Genomic DNA, 22,829 nt, shown 5'->3' with positions numbered 1-22,829 from the left:
TCTCCACCGCGGAAATGGCTGTGCGGTGTGCGGCGACGCCACTCGCCATCTAACGACGCCACTTGAGATGCTAATTTTTCCAAGTTTAATGAAAATTGCGAGCAATTTGAAATTGGGCCAATCCGAAATTGGCAGAGAGTGTGTTTTGATTGGTTCAACTCCAAAGCTGTGTACAATTTGCATCATTTTTTGCATCGAAGTTGGAAAAATTAACCTCTTATTGACCGTTTCTCTACCGTAGAATGCCTGTGTGGTTTTGGATGTTGTGAGGAAATCACACAGAGGGGAAACTTAGGACAACTGTAACCAGAGGGATAAGTGGCTGCCATATTTATTTCCTTTTTTTAAACAATACCAGTTGCCTGGCTGTCCTGCTGATCTATTTGGCTGCAGTAGTGTCTGAATCACACACCTGAAACAAGCATGCAGCTAATCCAGTCACACTTCAGTCAGAGCACCTGATCTGCTGCATGCTTGTTGAGGGGCTGTGGCTAAAGGTATTAGAGGCAGAGGATAAGCAGGATTGCCAGGCAACTGGTATTGTTTAAAAGGAAATAAATATGTCAGCCTCCATATTACTCTCACTTCAGCTTGTGCTTTAATACGCTTGATTTGCACAGTGAAAACACACAAACTCCATGCAGATAGTGTGTCAGAGCTCACCTGGATAGTGTGCCTCTTTCTGCATACACTGGTTACCCTGACCTTGGCCTGAACTCTGGTTATGCAAATTGCTGCCTACCTTGACCTTGACCCTTGTCTCCATTGACAAATGTTTGCTGCCTGCCCTGATCTCTGGCCTGACTATGACTATACTTCTACTAGATGGAGTTTTATACCCTCTACCTGATCTCCTGCGCAGTGTTGTCCAGTTCTCTGGGTGTCTGCTAAGCAGGGCTGTGGAGTTGGTAATGTGGGCTCCTCAGGGGCTCAACAAAATAGAGGGCACAGGGGCCGCTCGCTATAGAGGGCACAGGGGCCGCTCGCTATACAGACCAGCTACAAATAGCGGACGCCGGACTACTAACATGGCCGCAAACTTCCCCTATTTGCCTGCAAGTAGGTGCGTATATCGTCAGGCATCGATAGGGGGGTTTGGTTAGGATGAGGTATTTTGTAGTAAGGGGTATCGGTAAGGGAAGGGCTCGTGTGAGAGTGGACTAGGGGTAAATATTGGCAAATTGTTGCCAATATTTAGTTTACCCCTAACAGAAGGGAACATCTATTAAGGGGTAAACACTGGTAGAGAGAGGTAGGTAGTCGAAAATGCCAGTTTCCAATTCTGCTGAAATTCCGATTCCGCTAATGCCAATTACCGACTCCATGATTACCGACTGAGTCTTTTTTTATTTTTTTTTGCATTCTCTGATTGGTCCAATGCTTCAGAGTTCTGTGATTGGGCTTTTCCGTGTGGAAATCCGTATGGGCATCCCAAGATGGAGGACTCGGTAAAAATTATTGGTATTTTACTACTGGAATTAAAGGGCAACCGAAGTGAGAAGAATATTGAGGCTGCCATATTTATTTCCCGTTAAACAATACCAGTTGCCTGACAGCCCTGCTGATCTATTTGGCTGCAGTAGTGTCTGAATAACACCAGAAACAAGCATGCAACTAATGTCGTCAGGTCTGACAGTAATGTCTGAAACACCTGATCTGCGGCATGGAGGCAACGGATCAGCAGGACAGCCAGGCAACTGGTATTGCTTAAAAGGAAATAAATATGGCAGCCTCCATATACCTCTCACTTCAGGTGTCCTTTAAGTAGTGGAATATCAGTACTTTTAGGCCTCATTCTCATTGCGTTCCGATAGCGTGTCCATTCGAGTTGGCAGTTTTTTGAGGCATTTTTGTTTTTCCTTTCCTGGCGCTTGGGTAAGCGATGCGTTTGTGGTAAAAGCACTTTTCTAAGCGCTTTTCCTGAGCGGTTTTTTAATTCACTCCCTGATGCAAGTCAGGAAGGGAACTCTTTGAACCAGAAAATAATAAATACAATGTATTTATTCTTAAAAACGCAATCACTGCACCAAGTGATTTTGTGAGCATTTTGCGTTCTTCCTATACCTGCCATTCAGGGCAAATTGCCCTGAAAATTGTCCATGCAGCGCTTATGTCAACTGACAGTGTATGGAACGGCCCGATCTGAACTACACCATAGGCAAGCATGGTGTGGTTTAGGCGATTTTGAAAAATCGTCATATCTTAAAAAAAGTCCAAAAGTGCCTGTAGTGTGAACGACCTCACTGGCACTCCGCTAGCGGCTTTCTCCAGTGCCCACATTACCGCTCCGCCCTTTTTAAACGTTCGCCCCTGGAAGAGGCACCTGAAGTGGTCTTGAATGATTATTTTTGGCAATCTGTGCCCCTAGCATGCACAGGCCTAACAGGCATTACTCTGAAGTTTCCTTGTAAATGTATTTCTAATTTCCCCGGTACCAGAAGGCGGCAGACATTACACTGTAATATAGCGAGAGGGGGGAGGCGTAGCTGTGCAGCTGCAGTATATCATGCAGAGCACACCGCAGGAAGATTGCTGTAACATGTGCCAGCCCATGGGGGGAGTTTACAGCCAGCTCTGCTTCCCGCTGTGTGCTCTGCAGGTAACTACAGATTGGCACAATAGGCTGCCTTCTCCTGCGCCAGAATGCCGCTATTGGTTCAATGCTGATCTCTTTTCCCGTGGCTGACAATATGAGCTCCCGCACTGTCCCCATCACACCCCGTCAGTTACTCCTTACGCTGCTTTCACAGGTTCCAACATGCAGACAGCACACCAACCCACAATAATCCACATAACCAAACAACTTAAAAATTGCGAAAATCGTAAAATATTGAATACATGTAAACACGTACAAATAAGAAGTACATTTCTCCCAGAGTAAAATGAGCCATAAATTACTTTTCTCCTATGTTGCTGTCACTTACAGTAGGGAGTAGAAATCTGACAGAACCGACAGGTTTTGGACTAGCCCATCTCTTCATGGGGGATTGTCAGGGTTTTCTTTATTTTCAAAAGCACTTAGTGAATGGCAGTTGCTCCGTCTAACTGCCAAAAAGACATGCAGGAAAGCTGGTCAGCATATTTATATAAATCATTTCAGGGAGTGTCTTTCTAAAGAATAAATGCCATGCTGAGAATCCTCCATGAAGAGATGGACTTAACCCAAACCTGTCAGTTCTGTCAGATTTCTACTACCTACTGTAAGTGACAGCAACATAGGAGAAAAGTCATTTATGGCTCATTTTACTCTGGGAGAAACGTACTTCTTATTTGTATATGTTGATGTGTATTTTACATTTCACACTTTTTTGGGATAGCGATCCTTTGACCTAGATAAATAAGACACAGACTACCTGAATGGGGTGAAAAAAAAAAAAACATTTCTGTGGCTATTTTATTGATTAACATAGGCCTATCACTGAAAGAGGAACTGAATGTAATTTAATGAATATAAATTGCTTTTATTTTACAATATCCATTCACAATAGAGCGTTTTGCCGGCGATTTTGGCAAAACGCTCAAGCGCTAGCGCTTTCGAAAGCGCTAGTGCTTTAATACCCTATGGGCCTGTTCTTACTTGGGCGATTTGCGTTAATCGCCGGCGATTTACGCAAATTGCCAAACGCAAACGCGTACCCTGCACCATTTTCAGGCGATTTCCCTGCGATCGCGTTTCAGTGCTATAGAAGCCCTAGATGCGATTGCGGGAAAATCTCTGCAGTGTCCAGTGATTTTTCCGCGTGAAATCGCAGAAAAATCACTCCCGCAAAACGCCGGCGGTAATCGCCCCCAGTATAGATAGCGAGTATAGGTATGCCTGGCTATCAACACAGGGGACACCTACAAGTGGCTACTTATACTGAGGGCAATTACACCCAGCTACCTATACTAGAGGAACCTACTCCTGGCTACCTATATTGGCTGCACCTATTCCTGACTACCTATACTGGGGGCACCTATGCCTGGCTACCTATATTGGCTGCACCTATTCCTGACTACCAATACCGGGGGCTGGGTCCGTTAAAAATGGCGCCGGCCAAATAATGGCGCCAGACAGTGAACGAAAATGTCTTCTAAACGAAAAATATCGTTTTATGTTTTTTTTCGTTTTAGGTGCAGGCTGGGTGGCTAGTGCAGGCTGGGTACCATGATAGGAGACCTCAGATCAGCGGCGACATGTAGCCTGCCTCCCTCCCTGCAGAGTGCGAGCGGAACGTTAGTATGAGAAGACTCAACGGGACTTGACATGTCTGCAATGTCCGCTTCTCTCCCTGCAGCGCGCCGAGCATCATCTACTAGGTAACAGCGTGTCTCCTTACTGTGACGCGCCGCCGCCAGTACGTGCAGGCGCGTCACAGTGAGGAGACACGCTGTTACCTAGGAGATGACGTGGGGAGCGCTGCAGGGAGAGAAGCTGTCATCGCTGGCATGACGGATCCCGGTGAGTCTTCTCATATCTAACGCACCGCTCGCACTCTGCAGGGAGGGAGGGAAGGAAGGGCATTAGTGAGATACAAAAAGCAAAAACATATACGAAAAATATCGTTTAGGACAACGGCGCCATTTTTTAACAGTCAGAAACGATAAAAAACATTCTACAATGATTTCCTATGAGGCGCCATTTTTATAAAAACGATGTCTGGCGCCATTTTTAACTAGACGCACTGGGGGCACCTATGCCTGGCTACCTATACTGGGGCATCTATTCCTGGCTACCTATACTGGAGGCACCTATACCTGGCCACCTATACTGGGGGCTCCTTTACCTGGCCACCTATACTGGAGGCACCTATACCTGCCCACCTATACTGGGGGCACCTTTACCTGTCTACCTATACTGGGGGCACCTATGCCTGGCTACCTATACTGGGGGCACCTATGCCTGGCTACCTATACTGGGGCATCTATTCCTGGCTACCTATACTGGGGGGGCGCCTGTGCCTGGCCACCTATACTGGAGGCACCTATACCTGGCTACCTATACTGGAGGCACCTATACCTGGCTACCTATACTGGAGGCACCTATACCTGCCCACCTATACTGGGGGCACCTTTACCTGTCTACCTATACTGGGGCCACCTATGCCTGGCTACCTATACTGGAGGCACCTATACCTGGCTACCTATACTGGCTGCACCTATTCCTGACTTACCTATACTGGGGGCACCTATACCTGGCTACCTATACTGGGGGCACCTATACCTGGCTAACTATACTGGAGGCACCTATACCTGACTACCTATACTGGGGGCACCTATACCTGGCCACCTATACTGAGGACACCTATACCTGGCTACCTATATTAGGGGCACCTATACCTGGCTATCTATACTGGCTGCACCTATTCCTGACTACCTATACTGGAGGCACCTATACCTGGCTACCATACGTGATGGGGGAGGGAATGGGGCACATCTGGCTACCATATTGAGGTGGGGGCAGAGGTCCAAATTTGCATCCGGGCCGCAAGGTCTGTAGCTACGCCACTGCTACAAATACCAAAAAAAAGGTGCTCGTACTGTATCACTAAAAGCTGCACTGCACTTTTTTGTGGGTATTATTGACCCAAGGAAGCTGGTAAAACTGGTGACATGTGTTGTCATATAATTTTCTGTGCAATAAAGTCTTTTAATACTTAAAGGGACCCCTGAAGTGAGAGGTATATGGACGCTGCCATATTATTTCCATTTAAAGGGAACCAGAGACGAAGCACCCTTGTGTATTTTACCATGTATATCAGTTAGTGTTGGGCGAACATCTAGATGTTCGGGTTCGGGCCGAACATGGCCGCGATGTTCGGGTGTTCGAGCCGAACTCCGAACATAATGGAAGTCAATGGGGACCCGAACTTTTGTGCTTTGTAAAGCCTCCTTACATGCTACATACCCCAAATTTACAGGGTATGTGCACCTTGGGAGTGGGTACAAGAGGAAAAAAAAATTAGCAAAAAGAGCTTATAGTTTTTGAGAAAATCGATTTTAAAGTTTCAAAGGGAAAACTGTCTTTTAAATGCGGGAAATGTCTGTTTTCTTTGCACAGGTAACATGCTTTTTGTCGGCATGCAGTCATAAATGTAATACAGATAAGAGGTTCCAGGAAAAGGGACCAGTAACGCTAACCCAGCAGCAGCACACGTGATGGAACAGGAGGAGGGCGGCGCAGGAGGAGAAGGCCACGCTTTGAGACACAACAACCCAGGCCTTGCATGAGGACAAGAAGCGTGCGGATAGCAATTTGCATTTTGTCGCCATGCAGTCATAAATGTAATACAGATGAGAGGTTCAATAAACAATAAACAGTAATTGGTGTTGTCCAGAATGCGCACAATGCGTGGGTCGCGTTCAATGCAGTCCTAGGCCGAAGAGGTCATAGCCTAGGGTCACAAAAACCTGTTTATTTGGGCAATTTCAATGGTGGCGAGTCTGACGTACATAAATCGCAGCAATGGCCGTTAGCAACGTCTGAATCTCACGAAATGTCTCATGCAGGTAGAAGACATATTGTTAGACTTGGGCTCCAAAGATGGGTTCCCTACATCTCTGCAAATCAGAGTTACAGGGCTCCAAATTTGGTAAAATCCCCCATAGGCTTTCATTGGGCCTCCTATTTACAGTTCCAAAATCTCACATCTTTTCAAAGGGCAATTGCTCAGCAGTGGCAAATTTTCTAGCATTATAGGGACCCTTAGGGGGAACATGACTGGTGAGTTTCGGGCCCCTAGGCCAAAAAGGTCATAGCCTAGGGTCACAAAAACCTGTTTATTTGGGCAATTTCAATGGTAGTTATGCTGACGTACATAAATCTCAGCCATGGCCGTTAGCAACGTCTGAATTTCACGAAATGTCTCATGCAGGTAGAAGACATATTGTTAGACTTGGATTCCAAAGATGGGGTCCCTACATCTCTGCAAACCAGAGTTACAGGGGTCCAAAATTGGTAAAATCCCCCATAGGCTTTCATTGCCTCCCTATTTCACTTTCCAAAATCTGACATCTTTTCAAAGGGCAATTGCTCAGCAGTGGCAAATTTTCTAGCATTGTAGGGACCCTTAGGGGGAACATGACTGGTGAGTTTCGGGCCCCTAGGCCAAAGAGGTCATAGCCTAGGGTCACAAAAACCTGTTTATTTGGGCAATTTCAATGGTAGTTATGCTGACGTACATAAATCTCAGCCATGGCCGTTAGCAACGTCTGAATTTCACGAAATGTCTCATGCAGGTAGAAGACATATTGTTAGACTTGGATTCCAAAGATGGGGTCCCTACATCTCTGCAAACCAGAGTTACAGGGGTCCAAAATTGGTAAAATCCCCCATAGGCTTTCATTGCCTCCCTATTTCACTTTCCAAAATCTGACATCTTTTCAAAGGGCAATTGCTCAGCAGTGGCAAATTTTCTAGCATTGTAGGGACCCTTAGGGGGAACATGACTGGTGAGTTTCGGGCCCCTAGGCCAAAGAGGTCATAGCCTAGGGTCACAAAAACCTGTTTATTTGGGCAATTTCAATGGTAGTTATGCTGACGTACATAAATCTCAGCCATGGCCGTTAGCAACGTCTGAATTTCACGAAATGTCTCATGCAGGTAGAAGACATATTGTTAGACTTGGATTCCAAAGATGGGGTCCCTACATCTCTGCAAACCAGAGTTACAGGGGTCCAAAATTGGTAAAATCCCCCATAGGCTTTCATTGCCTCCCTATTTCACTTTCCAAAATCTCACATCTTTTCAAAGGGCAATTGCTCAGCAGTGGCAAATTTTCTAGCATTGTAGGGACCCTTAGGGGGAACATGACTGGTGAGTTTCGGGCCCCTAGGCCAAAGAGGTCATAGCCTAGGGTCACAAAAACCTGTTTATTTGGGCTATTTCAATGGTGGCGAGTCTGACGTACATAAATCGCAGCAATGGCCGTTAGCAACGTCTGAATCTCACGAAATGTCTCATGCAGGTAGAAGACATATTGTTAGACTTGGATTCCAAAGATGGGGTCTCTACATCTCTGCAAACCAGAGTTACAGGGCTCCAAAATTGGTAAAATCCCCCATAGGCTTTCATTGGGCCTACTATTTACCGTTCCAAAATCTCACACCATTTCAAAGGGCAATGGCTCAGCAATGGCAAAACTCACCAGTCATGATCCCCCTAAGAGTCCCTACAATGCTAGAAAATTTGGTACTGCTGAGCCATTGACCTTTGAAAAGATGTGAGATTTTGGAAAGTGAAATAGGGAGGCGATGAAAGCCTATGGGGGATTTTACCAATTTTGCACCCCTGTAACTCTGGTTTGCAGAGATGTAGGGACCCCATCTTTGGAATCCAAGTCTAACAATATGTCTTCTACCTGCATGAGACATTTCGTGAAATTCAGACGTTGCTAACGGCCATGGCTGAGATTTATGTACGTCAGCATCACTACCATTGAAATTGCCCAAATAAACAGGTTTTTGTGACCCTAGGCTATGACCTCTTTGGCCTAGGGGCCCGAAACTTACCAGTCATGTTCCCCCTAAGGGTCCCTACAATGCTAGAAAATTTGCCACTGCTGAGCAATTGCCCTTTGAAAAGATGTGAGATTTTGGAAAGTGAAATAGGGAGGCAATGAAAGCCTATGGGGGATTTTACCAATTTTGGACCCCTGTAACTCTGGTTTGCAGAGATGTAGGGACCTCATCTTTGGAATCCAAGTCTAACAATATGTCTTCTACCTGCATGAGACATTTCGTGAAATTCAGACGTTGCTAACGGCCATGGCTGAGATTTATGTACGTCAGCATAACTACCATTGAAATTGCCCAAATAAACAGGTTTTTGTGACCCTAGGCTATGACCTCTTTGGCCTAGGGGCCCGAAACTCACCAGTCATGTTCCCCCTAAGGGTTGCTACAATGCTAGAAAATTTGCCACTGCTGAGCAATTGCCCTTTGAAAAGATGTGAGATTTTGGAACTGTAAATAGGAGGCCCAATGAAAGCCTATGGGGGATTTTACCAAATTTGGAGCCCTGTAACTCTGGTTTGCAGAGATGTAGGGAACCCATCTTTGGAGCCCAAGTCTAACAATATGTCTTCTACCTGCATGAGACATTTCGTGAGATTCAGACGTTGCTAACGGCCATTGCTGCGATTTATGTACGTCAGACTCGCCTCCATTGAAATTGCCCAAATAAACAGGTTTTTGTGACCCTAGGCTATGACCTCTTCGGCCTAGGACTGCATTGAACGCGACCCACGCATTGTGCGCATTCTGGACAACACCAATTACTGTTTATTGTTTATTGAACCTCTCATCTGTATTACATTTATGACTGCATGGCGACAAAATGCAAATTGCTATCCGCACGCTTCTTGTCCTCATGCAAGGCCTGGGTTGTTGTGTCTCAAAGCGTGGCCTTCTCCTCCTGCGCCGCCCTCCTCCTGTTCCATCACGTGTGCTGCTGCTGGGTTAGCGTTACTGGTCCCTTTTCCTGGAACCTCTTATCTGTATTACATTTATGACTGCATGCCGACAAAAAGCATGTTACCTGTGCAAAGAAAACAGACATTTCCCGCATTTAAAAGACAGTTTTCCCTTTGAAACTTTAAAATCGATTTTCTCAAAAACTATAAGCTCTTTTTGCTATTTTTTTTTTCCTCTTGTACCCACTCCCAAGGTGCAAATACCCTGTAAATTTGGGGTATGTAGCATGTAAGGAGGCTTTACAAAGCACGAAAGTTCGGGTCCCCATTGACTTCCATTATGTTCGGAGTTCGGCTCGAACACCCGAACATCACGGCCATGTTCGGCCCGAACATCTAGATGTTCGCCCAACACTACACGTGACCCGTTCGGCCAATCACAGCGCTAGCCGAACGTTCGGGGAACGTTCGGCCATGCGCTCTTAGTTCGGCCATATGGCCGAACAGTTTGGCCGAACACCATCAGATGTTCGGCCGAACTCGAACATCACCCGAACAGGGTGATGTTCTGCAGAACCCGAACAGTGGCAAACACTTCGCCCAACACTAATATCAGTAAGAACATTAGAGAAAACACCTACCCTGCTCTCTGTTTCATCCTCACTGCTAAAAGTGTCTGTTATCAGCAGTCATAAGAATCCCAGACTGAGCATTCAATCTGGCTTTGCCGGGAATAATTATAGCTGAGTCATTATAGCAGAGCCACAAGGGGGCAGGCTTGGGCTTGAAAAGACACCAGAGAAGACAGACTCAGCTATAATCTTTCCATAGCAAAGCTAGACTGAGTGCTCAGTCGGGGATTCTTATCAGAGGTGATAACAGTCAGATTAAACAGAGAACAATGAAACAAAGAGCAGATTAGGTGTTTACTGTCATGTTCCCACTGATTTATAAGGTAAAATACAAGAGGGTGCTTCATCTCTGGTTCTCTTTAAGCAATACCAGTTCCCTGGCAGCCCTGCTGATCCTCTGCCTCTAATACTTTTAGCCATAGCCCCTGAACAAGCATGCAGCAGATCAGATACTCTAACTCAGGTGACTCAGGTTATACTGGATTAACTGCATGCTTGTTCCAGGGTTTTGACTCAGACACTACTACTGCCAGAAGATCAACAGGGCTTCCAGGCAACCTGTATTGTTTACAAGGAAATAAATATAGAAGCCTCCATATCCCTCTCACCGCGGGTTCCCTATAGGCTGGTTTCACAGTGGGACGTTACAGGCGCACGTTAGAGCAGCCTGTAACGCAGCCCACCGCACAGTAATGAAAAATCAATGGGGCTGTTCACAGTGCGGACGTTGCGTTACATTGTAACGCTGCGTCACAAGACAACGTACTGCATGCAGTACTTTGGACGCGGCTGAGCCGTGTTAGACTGCTTGCACATGCTCAGTAATGTTGGGGAGGAGCGGAGAGCGGCCAGGCACATGGCTAATTAATATGCACTGCACGGTGTGACGTGCAGTGTTTACTTCCTGGAGCAGCCGCTCTGTGCGGCGATTGGCCGGCGGGACCACGTGATGCCGCATGCGCACAAGAGTACACATCACGGCATCACTGACGCCAGAGTGAGCTGCACAACGCGGCTCACTCTGACGTCCAGATCTAGCACCACCAGGCATTCCGTTAGGGGGAAGTTATGCAACCTTAACGCCCCCTCTAACGCAACGTCCTGGTGTGAAATTAGCCTTAAAGTTATACTGGCTGCTACTCTTCAGGAGAGGTAAGCCAACCACTACCTCTCCTTGGGCTTGATTCACTAAGACAAATAACACGCCTTATCAGAGTTAACACACCTTATCAGAGTATCATAGTGAGCTCTACAATCTTATGCCTGCTAATTGGCAATGACGAGAGCTCCACTTGTCCTGCCCTGAGCCCCTACGGGACCAATCACTGTACAGGACATTATCCCCACCCTGATTGGCCCAATAGGCTGCCTGTCAAGTTTCCTGTCAAGTGACAGGTAGCCTATTGGACCAATCAAAGTGCGGGGATGATGTCCTGTACAGTGATTGGTCCCGTAGGGGCTCAGGGCAGGACGAGTGGAGCTCTCATCATTGCCAATTAGCAGGCATATGTTTGTAGCGCTGGCTATGCTACTCTGATAAGGCGTGTTAACTCTCATAAGGGGCTTGATTCACTAAGACAAATAGCATGCCTTATCCGAGTTAACGTGCCTTATCAGAGAGAACACACCTTATCAGGAACACACCTTATCAGAGAGAACACACCTTATCAGAGATAACACACCTTATCAGAGTTAGCATGTGTTGTGTTTTAATTGGTTTGAAACTGATTTAAATTGTTTTATACAAAAAAAAAAAATGTGTGGAACACCTCCACTTTCAGGTTTATTGCCTCCAAGTACTCGGTCATATTTTGATAGGGGATCAAATATTTATTTCACTCACTACATTGCAATCAAGCTTTGACTTTGGGGCTTTGAGGGTTCATTTGTTGTTGGTCTGTCTCTCACAGCTGCAATAAACCCACCATTACAATTATAGACTTGTCATTTCTTGCTCAGAGCACAAACAAGCAGAATCAGCGGGGGGTCAAATACTTCTTTTCCTTCACTGTACATTTGTGTTTGCAAGTCCCCTTTAAAGCGCAATGTGTTTTTATTGTTTTTTGCGGGATTTTAGTGGCGTTGTGCTCGCCCTGCCATAGCTGAAGCAATTTCATTTAGTAAGAAATAAAGGTTCCAGTCTGTAATTTACACTTGGAAAGTGTGTAATATAATCATGTTTTCGCGAGTTCATTGTGCAGAGCTGTCAGCAGATTACGCTTATTAACATGATGTGTAAAATCAATGGATCGCTGCAGTCTAGTTAATCAGGTAAATTAGAATTGTTTTCATCAGAGCTGCTTGTTGTTCATTTTCCGAATTGCTGTACGTTTTTTTTAACATAATTTGGAAAAAATATGTTGCAGAAGTTTGTTTACTTGGTGTGATTTTTGGTGCAGAATGTTTGTGAGGGAGCAGTGGCGGGTGCTACACTGGGGCACGTGCCCCCCCCCCCCCCCCTTCAGGAATCGCTGTGCCCCTCTGCTCAGTAACATACATTAAAGCGGAACTGTAAATAGTTTTTAAACACATTGTTTCACTTACCTTGGGCTTCCCCAAGCCCCCAGCAGCCGCCTTGTCCCGCGCCGACCCTGCCCGAGTCTCCGTTCCGTGCCGTAGACTTCTAAGTCGACGCCAGTGCAGCCCTGCCAAGCGTATCCTTTCTTCGCGTTCCACTCTGCAATAGCAGGGAACGCGAAGAAAGGATACACGTGGCCAGAGCCGCACAGGCGCAGTGGCCCGGCGGCGAAACCGAAAGTAGCTGGCGGCGGGAGAACGGAGGCTCGGGCAGGATCGGCGCGGGACAGGATGGCTGCTGAGGGCTTGGGGAAGCCCCAGGTAAGTGAAACAATGAGTGTAAAAACTATTTTCAGTTCCGCTTTAAGTAAGCCAAGGGTCTTATCTATTGGCCATAAATACGTAACAATCCTTACAGGATCCCTTGTATCTGCATGACGCTTATATTTGCAAAAAAAAAAAATCTCTCTCCCACACTGATACTGTAACATTATCAGGAATAGAGTCTGGTGAAGGCTTACAAGCTGAAAACTTACTGTTTCTTTTAAATAAGCCAAAAAAATTGTATTATCCTGATACAAAACTTCTTGTCTGTAAAATACAAACTCTAGTCTGCAGCAATGCTTAGCTACTAAGATAAGAAATTACACATGGGGCTTGATTCACTAAGACAAATAGCATGCCTTATCTGAGTTAACATGCCTTATCAGAGATAACACTCCTTATCCTAGTTAACACGCCTTATCAGAGTAGCATAGCGAGCGCTACAGAACCCGCAGGGGCTCAGGGCAGGACGAGTGGAGCTCTCGTCATTGCCAATTAGCAGGCATAAGTTTGTAGCACTCGCTATGCTACTCTGATAAGTTGTGTTAACTCGGATAAGGCATGCTATTTATCTTAGTGACTCAAGCCCATAGTGTTTCTCTCCCTCCTGCCTCTTCCCCCCCTCTCCCCTTTCTTGTAGAGTCGTCAGACACAGGCTGGGGGCTGGAATGATTTGCCTGTGATCTGCCCACACAGGAGCACAGGAGCAGCTTGCTAGCAAGTAAGAATTAAAGCATGTCAGCCAACTAGCTAAGTACATCTGTAGGTTTTCTTTCATAATAACAGCCTCAGTGGAAGCGCATTTTTAGCACGAAACGGCAGTCAGGCTACTAATGCCCAGCACCCACCACATCACCACCATGTGTTTATCACCACTTTTATGTGTATTGCTAACTGTGCCTCACCTGTTGGAAGAAAGCAAATTGCAAATTATTGAAACTTAACACAGGCTGCTACTGATGATGTCACAGGGGAGGTGATCTCAGGTTGTGTGAGATGTCACATAGACGACGCCCCTGTGTGGGAGGGGAGCTGATGACAAACACACCCATGATCTAAAACCTCCTACTAAGCTCAGAAGTAATGGCTGCCACCTGTATAACCCTAGTTATGGAAAAGGAAAACGTGTAGAATCTTTTCTATCTCTGATTGTGCATTCTGAAAATTATTGCAGGTAGCGACATCTGTAGTCCTGTCAGACGATCTCTGAGGACTGTTTATTTACTTAGAGTTCTGAAGCCAGTGAAAATAATGTATCGTTTCCCAGAATGCTTTGGGAAGGAGGATTGCACATAGCTAAACAGCCTAGGCTAAGCATCACTGAGAGGGTGGGGCTACATACCAATACAGCAATATATTGATATAGGAATACAATACAATACAATACAATAACATTTCTATAGCGCTTTTCTCCCATAGGACTCAAAGCGCTTAGGCTCTCTCAGATTCAGTAATTAGTAGGATGAAGTATTCACACAACAAAAGTTATATTTCTGCAAATGCCAAACTGAACAGGTGGGTTTTCAGTCTGGATTTAAACACGTCCAGGGATGGAGCTGTCCTGATCTGTTGAGGTAAGGAGTTCCAAAACGTAGGGGCAGCATGACAGAAGGCTCTGGGACCAAAAGTTTCCAAGTGGACTCTGGGTATGACTAGATTATTAGAACCTGTTGATCTGAGAATGCGGGGATTGCTACGCAGCTGCAACATATCTTTCATGTATCCAGGGCCTAAATTATTCAGGGATTTAAATGTCAGTAGGCCGATCTTGAATAGGACCCTCCATTCTATAGGTAGCCAGTGAAGGGAGTGCAGGACTGGCGTTATGTGGCAGTGACGGGGTTGGTTGGTTAGCAGTCTGGCAGCAGTATTCTGTATCAGCTGTAGTCGGTACAAGACCTTTTTTGGAAGGCCAGTGTAGAGAGCATTGCAGTAGTCCAGTCGGGATGTGATGAAGGCGTGGACTAAGGTTGGCAGATCTTCTGGAGGTATGAGGTGCTTGATTTTTGCAATGTTCTTCAGGTGAAACCAGGATGATTTCACCACAGCAGAGATTTGAGTTCTGAACTTTAAATCCCAATCAATTAGAACTCCCAGGCTACGCACATGATCAGAGCTGCGTAGATCCGTGCCTCCTATTCCCAGTGGTGAAGACTGCAAGTTAAGTTGTTTTGCTATCATGCTCTGCCCTCCAATCAGAAGGACTTCAGTTTTGTCTGCATTTAGTTTCAGCCAGTTGTCATTCATCCATTGCTGTAGTTCACGTAAGCAGGCGTTTATAGTTAGGGTTGGGTCTGTCACACCAGGCTTGAAGGAAAGATATAGTTGAGTGTCGTCTGCATAGCAGTGGTATGTCAGGCCATGTTTTTGGATTAGTTTTCCCAGCGGTAACATGTAAATCGTGAAAAGCAGGGGAGAGAGGATTGAGCCCTGGGGCACCCCATACCTAAGTGATACAGGGGTGGACAGGAAGGGCCCCATAGACACTTTGTGGGTTCTGCCACTCAAGAAGGATTGGAACCACTGAAGAACTATGCCATCAATGCCGCAGTATTCCTGTAGCCTGTTTATCAAGATGTCATGGTCAACTGTGTCAAAGGCTGCAGAAAGGTCTAGCAGTATGAGGATCGAGCACTCTCCTCTGTCTCTTGCCATGAGCAGGTGGTTGCATATTTGGATGAGGGCAGTTTCAGTGCTGTGGTGTTTCCTGAAGCCAGACTGGAATGGGTCATAACTGTTGTTTTGTAGGATTTTGGCTTCTAGCTGGAGGTAAACAGCTTTTTCAATTAGCTTGCCCAGAAAGGGAAGGTTAGAGACAGGTCTGTAGCTGGTCATTGCATCTGGGTCCAGGGAGGGTTTTTTGAGGAGAGGCCTGATGATTGCTTCCTTCAGTAAAGCAGGAAATATCCCTGATTTTAAGGAACAGTTAACAATTTTTAGGAATACTGGTACGAACAGGTCGGGGCAGTTCAACATGAAGTGTTTCTGATGCTGAAACCAGGATAATGAATGTAAAAGTGGGTATCCTAAATCATTTACTGCATTCCCCTATATGTCACTACAGGGCCTCTTTACTGCATTCTGCTATATGTCACTACAGGGCCTCTTTACTGCATTCTGCTATATGTCACTACAGGGCCTCTTTACTGCATTCTGCTACATGTCACTACAGGGTCTCTTTACTGCATTCTGCTATATGTCACTACAGGGCCTCTTTACTGCATTCTGCTATATGTCACTACAGGGCCTCTTTACTGCATTCTGCTATATGTCACTACAGGACCTCTTTACTGCATTCTGCTATATGGCACTACAGGGCCTCTTTACTGTATTCTGCTATATGTCACTACAGGACCTCTTTACTGCATTCTGCTATCTGTCACTACAGGGCCTCTTTACTGCATTCTGCTATATGTCACTACAGGACCTCTTTACTGCATTCTGCTATATGTCACTACAGGGCCTCTTTACTGCATTCTGCTATCTGTCACTACAGGGCCTCTTTACTGCATTCTGCTATATGTCACTACAGGGCCTCTTTACTGCATTCTGCTATATGTCACTACAGGGCCTCTTTACTGCATTCTGCTATCTGTCACTACAGGGCCTCTTTACTGCATTCTGCTATCTGTCACTACAGGACCTCTTTACTGCATTCTGCTATATGTCACTACAGGGCCTCTTTACTGCATTCTGCTATATGTCACTACAGGGCCTCTTTACTGCATTCTGCTATCTGTCACTACAGGGCTTCTTTACTGCATTCTGCTATATGTCACTACAGGACCTCTTTACTGCATTCTGCTATATGTCACTACAGGGCCTCTTTACTGCATTCTGCTATATGTCACTACAGGGCCTCTTTACTGCATTCTGCTATATGTCACTACAGGGCCTCTTTACTGCATTCTGCTATATGTCACTACAGGGCCTTTTTACTGCATTCTGCTATATGTCACTACAGGGCCTCTTTACTGCATTCTGCTATATGTCACTACAGGACCTCATTACTTCATTCTGCTATATGTCACTACAGGGCCTCTTTACTGCATTCTGCTATATGTCACTACACGGCCTCTTTACTGCATTCTGCTATATGTCACTACAGGACCTCATTACTTCATTCTGCTATATGTCACTACAGGGCCTCTTTACTGCATTCTGCTATATGTCACTACAGGGCCTCTTTACTGCATTCTGCTATCTGTCACTACAGGGCCTCTTTACTGCATTCTGCTATATGTCACTACAGGACCTCTTTACTGCATTCTGCTATATGTTACTACAGGGCCTCTTTACTGCATTCTGCTATATGTCACTACAGGGCCTCTTTACTGCACTCTGCTATATGTCACTACAGGGCCTCTAGTTGTGATGATAATGTAATGACTGCAGAGAGGAAGGTATCTGAATGCTGTTATAATTCTGTATCTTCTCCCAATAATGATTCCCACGTGTTTCGTGCCCGGCGGCAGCGAGGTGACAGCGCGGACTGGCGTTTGTTTTCTTACCGGGGGCCTGACCTCTGCCAGCCTCCGATCCCAGAGTTTGTTTGTGGAGAGCGGCGGCGGGAGCGGGTCTGCCGAGGTGACATCTCAGCGCGGATCTGATCTGGTGTCGCTAATTAATCTACCTGCTGGAAGCTAATCTCCGCTCCTCTCCACCTCTGCTCCGTGTAACTGTGCGGTTAGACATTCAATTATTTTCCCCGTGTCCCTGTCACCCGTCATATGTTCTGTCATGTTGCTGCGTCGCGTTTAATTATCCTTTATTTCTTACGGCGTCCGCTCGTTAGACCGCCCCGCGCCCGTTATGTCGAGCAGGAAGTCTGCCAGCTGGTGCGGTTATGAAGTTGCGCATTTTACGGCCTTCGCCGTGACCTTCAGACGAATCTCCCTCAGCTCGATAGCGATGCGTCTTTATTGGGGGGATGTTGGTGTTTCACGAGTCCTGGGGGGACGCACCGACATCCTCACCGCAGTCTGAACAGATGTGCGAATGTCGCCCGGAAGTGGCATCTGCTCCGGAGCTGTTCTTCGAAGACGCAATGGCAATAACTATGCTAATGCCGGCATCGCGTGAAAGCAAACTTCCCATCAAAGCCCAACCCCAGGCGCCAATGTTTTCCTCGCCGGCGGAGTTTTACATTTTATCGGAATAGGCGCTCCACGATGAAAGGACGTCTGGCAGAGACGAACGACGAGACTAAATTGTACACAGCTTGTAATCGGGCGAATAAAATGCTCTTCCTGATGATTTGATTGGCTCGATTCCCAGCTGCATACAATTTGCATTACATCATCATCATGCATTGTAGTTCTCAGTATCTCTGTTGACACTCTGCAGATGTGTAATGAGATGAGATTCTTTCAAGTCTCCCCCTGACAATCCAAATTTAGCAATTCTTGCACTGGATTGGCTCATTTCCAGGGTGCATGCAAATTGCAACAAATGGGCGGGAGGGCTCTTTGATATTATGTGCGATTCCGATTACCAACTTTGATGCGATTTTACATTCATTTCCGATTTTTGATACGATTTAAAAAAAACAAAAAACTCCTGCATGCTGCTTTTTATTTCAGCGGTTTTCTTCTAGTTGTTGCTAGCATCCAGTGGAAATTGAAAAATCGGAATTGCAATTTGCAGTGTAAAAGACGCCGGGAATTGAAATCCTTTCTGCTGGTTTCACATGTGGTGCGGTGCGATTGTCCTGTGGTAGGAGAGCCCAGAGCAGGACGATCACACCGCACCATGTCCCTATGCAGAGTGCGCCGACAGTGCTAATATGCATAGCTCCGCCCCGAACAGTGACATGCTTCCTGCTGGACAGGAAGTATGTTGCTGCCTGCCGTACAGCATCGCTCGTACTGCTTGGCATCGCACCCGCGTTCATACCTCCCAATTTTTTGAGATGAGAAAGAGGGACACTTAAGCCATGCCCCTGACCACACCCCCGTCACACCCCTAGTCACGCATACCATAAAGATTTCATAAGAAAAATATGTTGTTTTATAAATTAAACCACACTGGTCCTTTCTATCCTGGTTCATTTTCCTTCATAGTAACATTTTAAAATTAGTAATATATCAATTTAAAAGAAGTGAATAAAGTCAAATACATTTTGTAGTAGAGAAATACATATCTTTACATAGAAAGAGGGACAAAGTCCTGAAAGAGGGACAAATGAGTAGGAAAGAGGGACAGAGGGACAGCTGGGAGCTATGCATTGTTGGAGCCACTTTTGACGCATTGCGTCGCACCGCGGGTGGTGTCGCCAGTCTCGTAGAGACTAATGATCACTGTGGCGGGGAGACGTACTGCAGCAGCACTGACCGAAATGGGCCTCAAATGTGAATTTTCGGCGCAGAAATTGGATTTGATAGCTTTTCCCGTGTCTAGGAATTATGGCCTATTATTATTATTTGGAATTGATAATTATATCCTGAATTAGGGATAGCAGAAATTGTTGTATGAGTGTCCTTTGAGCTTCCGCCTGATACCATGTTCTCCCTTTTCTCACTCTATTAGGATCAATTCAGAGCAATGCAGTGTTAGGTTATGTACACACCTTAGATTTCCTTTGCTCTAAACCAGGGGTGTCAAACTCAAATACAAAGTGGGCCGAAATTGTACACTGGGGCCTAGTCACGGGCCAACCTCATTGTCTGCTGGCCACCCTTATAAGGTTCCAGAGGTTTAATGCCCCCCCCATACATTCCCTTGGTGTCTAGTAGTCCTCCCTCACCATACAGTTCCCTGATGTCTAGTGGTCCTCCCTCCCCTATACAGTTTCCTGGTGTTTCGTGGTCTTCCCTCTCCTATACAGTTCCCTGGTGTCTAGAGACCTCCACTGTCCCCTATACAGTTCCCTGATGTGTAGTGTTTCCCCCTACCTCCCCCATATGTCTTCCCTGGTGTTCTAGGGAGTCACCTTCCCCAGTGGTCTAGAGTAGGCTATACATAATGCAAAGTTGAGAAACCACTTGGGGGCCAAATTGAATGGCTCTGAGGGCCAAATTTGGCCTGCGGGCCGGAGTTTGACATGTATGCTCTAAACAAATATACATGATCATTTCAGGAGACTGTCTTGAGTGAGTGTGTAGAGAGATGTCCTCCATTTTTGGTGGCCTCCCCTTCAGCACTTGGCCAGGCTAGAAGTTCCTCAGTGGATGTGATCCAAGTAATGGAAGCCCCCCTGCCCTCCCCTCCCCCTATGTAAACTAACTTCATTGATATGCGCTCACACACAAAAAAAAATTGGACTTGAAGTATCACAAAACGCAGAATTTGTAAAAGCGCAAAAGTGGTCGGAAATCGCAGGGATAAGTGTGAAAGCTGATTTGTGTTTCCTCTAGCGTTAGACGGACTTGCTTAAAGCGGACCTGAACTCAGGACTTCCCCTCTGCTCTAAAAGATAAGCAACAGCATAATAACCTTTAAGAAAAAAAACATTTCTTTATCACAGCTGATACAAATCCTGCAATACATCTGCAGTGTGTCTACTTCCTGCTTTCATGGACGCAAACATATTGTTAACACCCTGTGTTTACAAACTAGCTGCTCTGCCGAGGCAGCCAGATGACACCGCTGTGAGAACAAATTACACTTGTGATTAGTAACAGATGAGAGGGAATTAGACAGACTTAACTCTCTAAATACATACAGGGTGCATCTCTCTCTGTTTTCCTTCTGTCCTGTGCAAGAGTTCAGGTCCACTTTAAAGAATGCGGAACTTAAAGGATACCCGAGGTGACATGTGACATGATGAGATAGACGTGTGTATGTACAGTGCCTAGCACACACATAACTAGGCTGTGTTCCTTTTTTTCTTTCTCTGCCTGAAAGAGTTAAATATCAGGTATGTAAGTGGCTGACTCAGTCCTGACTCAGTCCAGACAGGAAGTGACTACAGTGTGACCCTCACTGATAAGACATTCCCCTTTTTATCTCTGCCCTTCTCTCAGAAGCCATTTTCTGCTAGGAAAGTGTTTTATAGTTGGAATTTCTTATCAGTGATGGTCACACTGTAGTCACTTCCTGTCTGAGTCAGGACTGAGTCAGCCACTTACATACCTGATGTTTAACTCTTTCAGGCAGAGAAAGAAAAAAAGGAACACAGCATAGATATCTGTGTGCTAGGCACTGTACATACACATGTCTATCTCATCATGTCACATGTCACTTCGGGTATCCTGCGTCTCTTTGAGGTGTAACTGTCAGCTGTGTAATCCAGACTTTCATTGTGGTGAAGAATAATGGCCGTCCCTATCTTCATTCTCCACTGGCACATTACAGGATGTCAGGCGGCTGGTAAGATAGTAATGCTGAGCAGATAATGGGCGCGGTAATTGCCCGCATTCAATCACGCCGCCGCAGCCGCGATTCTATCATCTCTACAGAACTGCAGCCCGATCATAAAAACGTCAAATCGGGAAATAAAATACACACAAATTAACATCTTTTAATGACCTGCATGCCTGGACTCGCCGGGAGGGCTGCCGAACAATTAAAATCTGCAACGAATCTCACCCGATAGCCCACGGACGCACAAATCACCATGATGAGCGATTACATTTCACCAATACCGTTATCTGGAGCGGGCCTCATCAGCGGGCAGAGAAGTGCTGCTTTTGTATCAGTAGGCGTCACGGGGAAGTCAATCGATATAAATGATTGTACGGTCGTCTGCAGGTGTATGTGGTCAGAATAACTGTAACAGAAACATGTTACATTAGGGAAGCAGGGCCCGGGGGTTCCATCGCTCATCCGGATATCGCTCGCTGTTAGGGCCGCACACCCGATAGAGCGAGTCGGTCGACATCTTACAGCACGGCCAATTGATACATGCGCCCAACTTTGGACAATCGGTTTTGATGGTCTTACGGCCACCAACTTGATGTATGTATGGCCACCTTTAGGCCTCTTTCACATTGCGCTCCGACCGCGTGTCCGTCCGCGCTGGCCTTTTTTTGAGGCTTTTTTTTTCTTTCTCAGCGCTTGGGTGGGCGCTGCGTTTTTGTTAAAAGCGTTTTTGTTAAAAGCGTTTTTGTAATTCACTCACTGACGCAAGTCAGGAAGGGAACTCTGACACGGAAAATAATAAATACAATGTATTTATTCTTAAAAACGCAAACGCAGTCGCTGCACAAAGCGATTTTTTGAGCATTTAGCGTTTCTGCTATACTTTCCATTGCGGCGGAATTGCCCCAAAACTGTCCCACGCACAGCTCACGATCCGCGCTAATATGAACCTTCTCATAGACATTAATTGCACAAGTGTTTGGTGGGCGATGCTTAGTCAATACAGCAAATCCCAAATGCATATTAGAGGTTGTCAAGGAGACTGTAATCGTTCCAGCTTGCATGCAAATTATATGCAACCTGGGATGTTGCCAACGTAATGAAATTACTTCCTGCCATAATTGATTGGCTTGATTGACTGCACACAAATTGCATTAAACATGCATGCAAATTCATATTATTGGCATCTCATTAACTATCTGTTCTGATCACATGAAGGCGTGTCTCCGGTGGGAGTATGTATCTGGACAAGCCCCTCCCCCTCCTGTGATGTGGGCGTGGTGAAATGTTGTGCATGCATCGCTGTGAGCTGATTGGCTGCCTGTAGTCCCATAGATGTTCAGTGTTTCATGTGCTCTGTTTGTACTTCACAGGGTAGTGCGACGAGAACATGCAGACCCCCTCATGGAGGAGCTGAATCCCGGAGACGCCTCCGAGCCGGATGGACGGGGAACAGGTCGGACTCCCCCTTTATTTTATATAATAGCATATAGTATAGCAAAAAGCAGAAGCTGAGTTATCTCCCAGACACATCCTCCCTCCTATAACTGTAATAAGAAAACATGTATGTGTGTCATATGTACAGTGCAAGCTGTTACTCTGTGCCTGTACTGATCGTAAACTAGCTGCAGCGTGTGCTGCTGATCTCTGCTGCTCCCAGTAT

General features: G+C 46.0%; 1 protein-coding gene across 4 annotated transcripts in view; it reads left to right on the top strand.

Annotated features, from left to right (window-relative positions):
* CRTAC1 (cartilage acidic protein 1) overlaps nt 1-22,829 on the top strand; it is an 899,879-nt gene that overhangs the window by 759,306 nt on the left and 117,744 nt on the right. For all 4 annotated transcript variants that reach the window (XM_068257816.1, XM_068257817.1, XM_068257818.1 and 1 more), the window contains exon 9: nt 22,540-22,622. In XM_068257816.1, the coding sequence (XP_068113917.1) occupies nt 22,540-22,622 (83 nt within the window). The remainder of the gene's footprint in view (nt 1-22,539; nt 22,623-22,829) is intronic.

This window comes from Hyperolius riggenbachi, chromosome 10 (assembly GCF_040937935.1).
Source record: "Hyperolius riggenbachi isolate aHypRig1 chromosome 10, aHypRig1.pri, whole genome shotgun sequence".
Taxonomy (NCBI): Eukaryota; Metazoa; Chordata; class Amphibia; order Anura; family Hyperoliidae; genus Hyperolius; species Hyperolius riggenbachi.
This window is presented reverse-complemented; position numbering and strand designations above follow the sequence as displayed.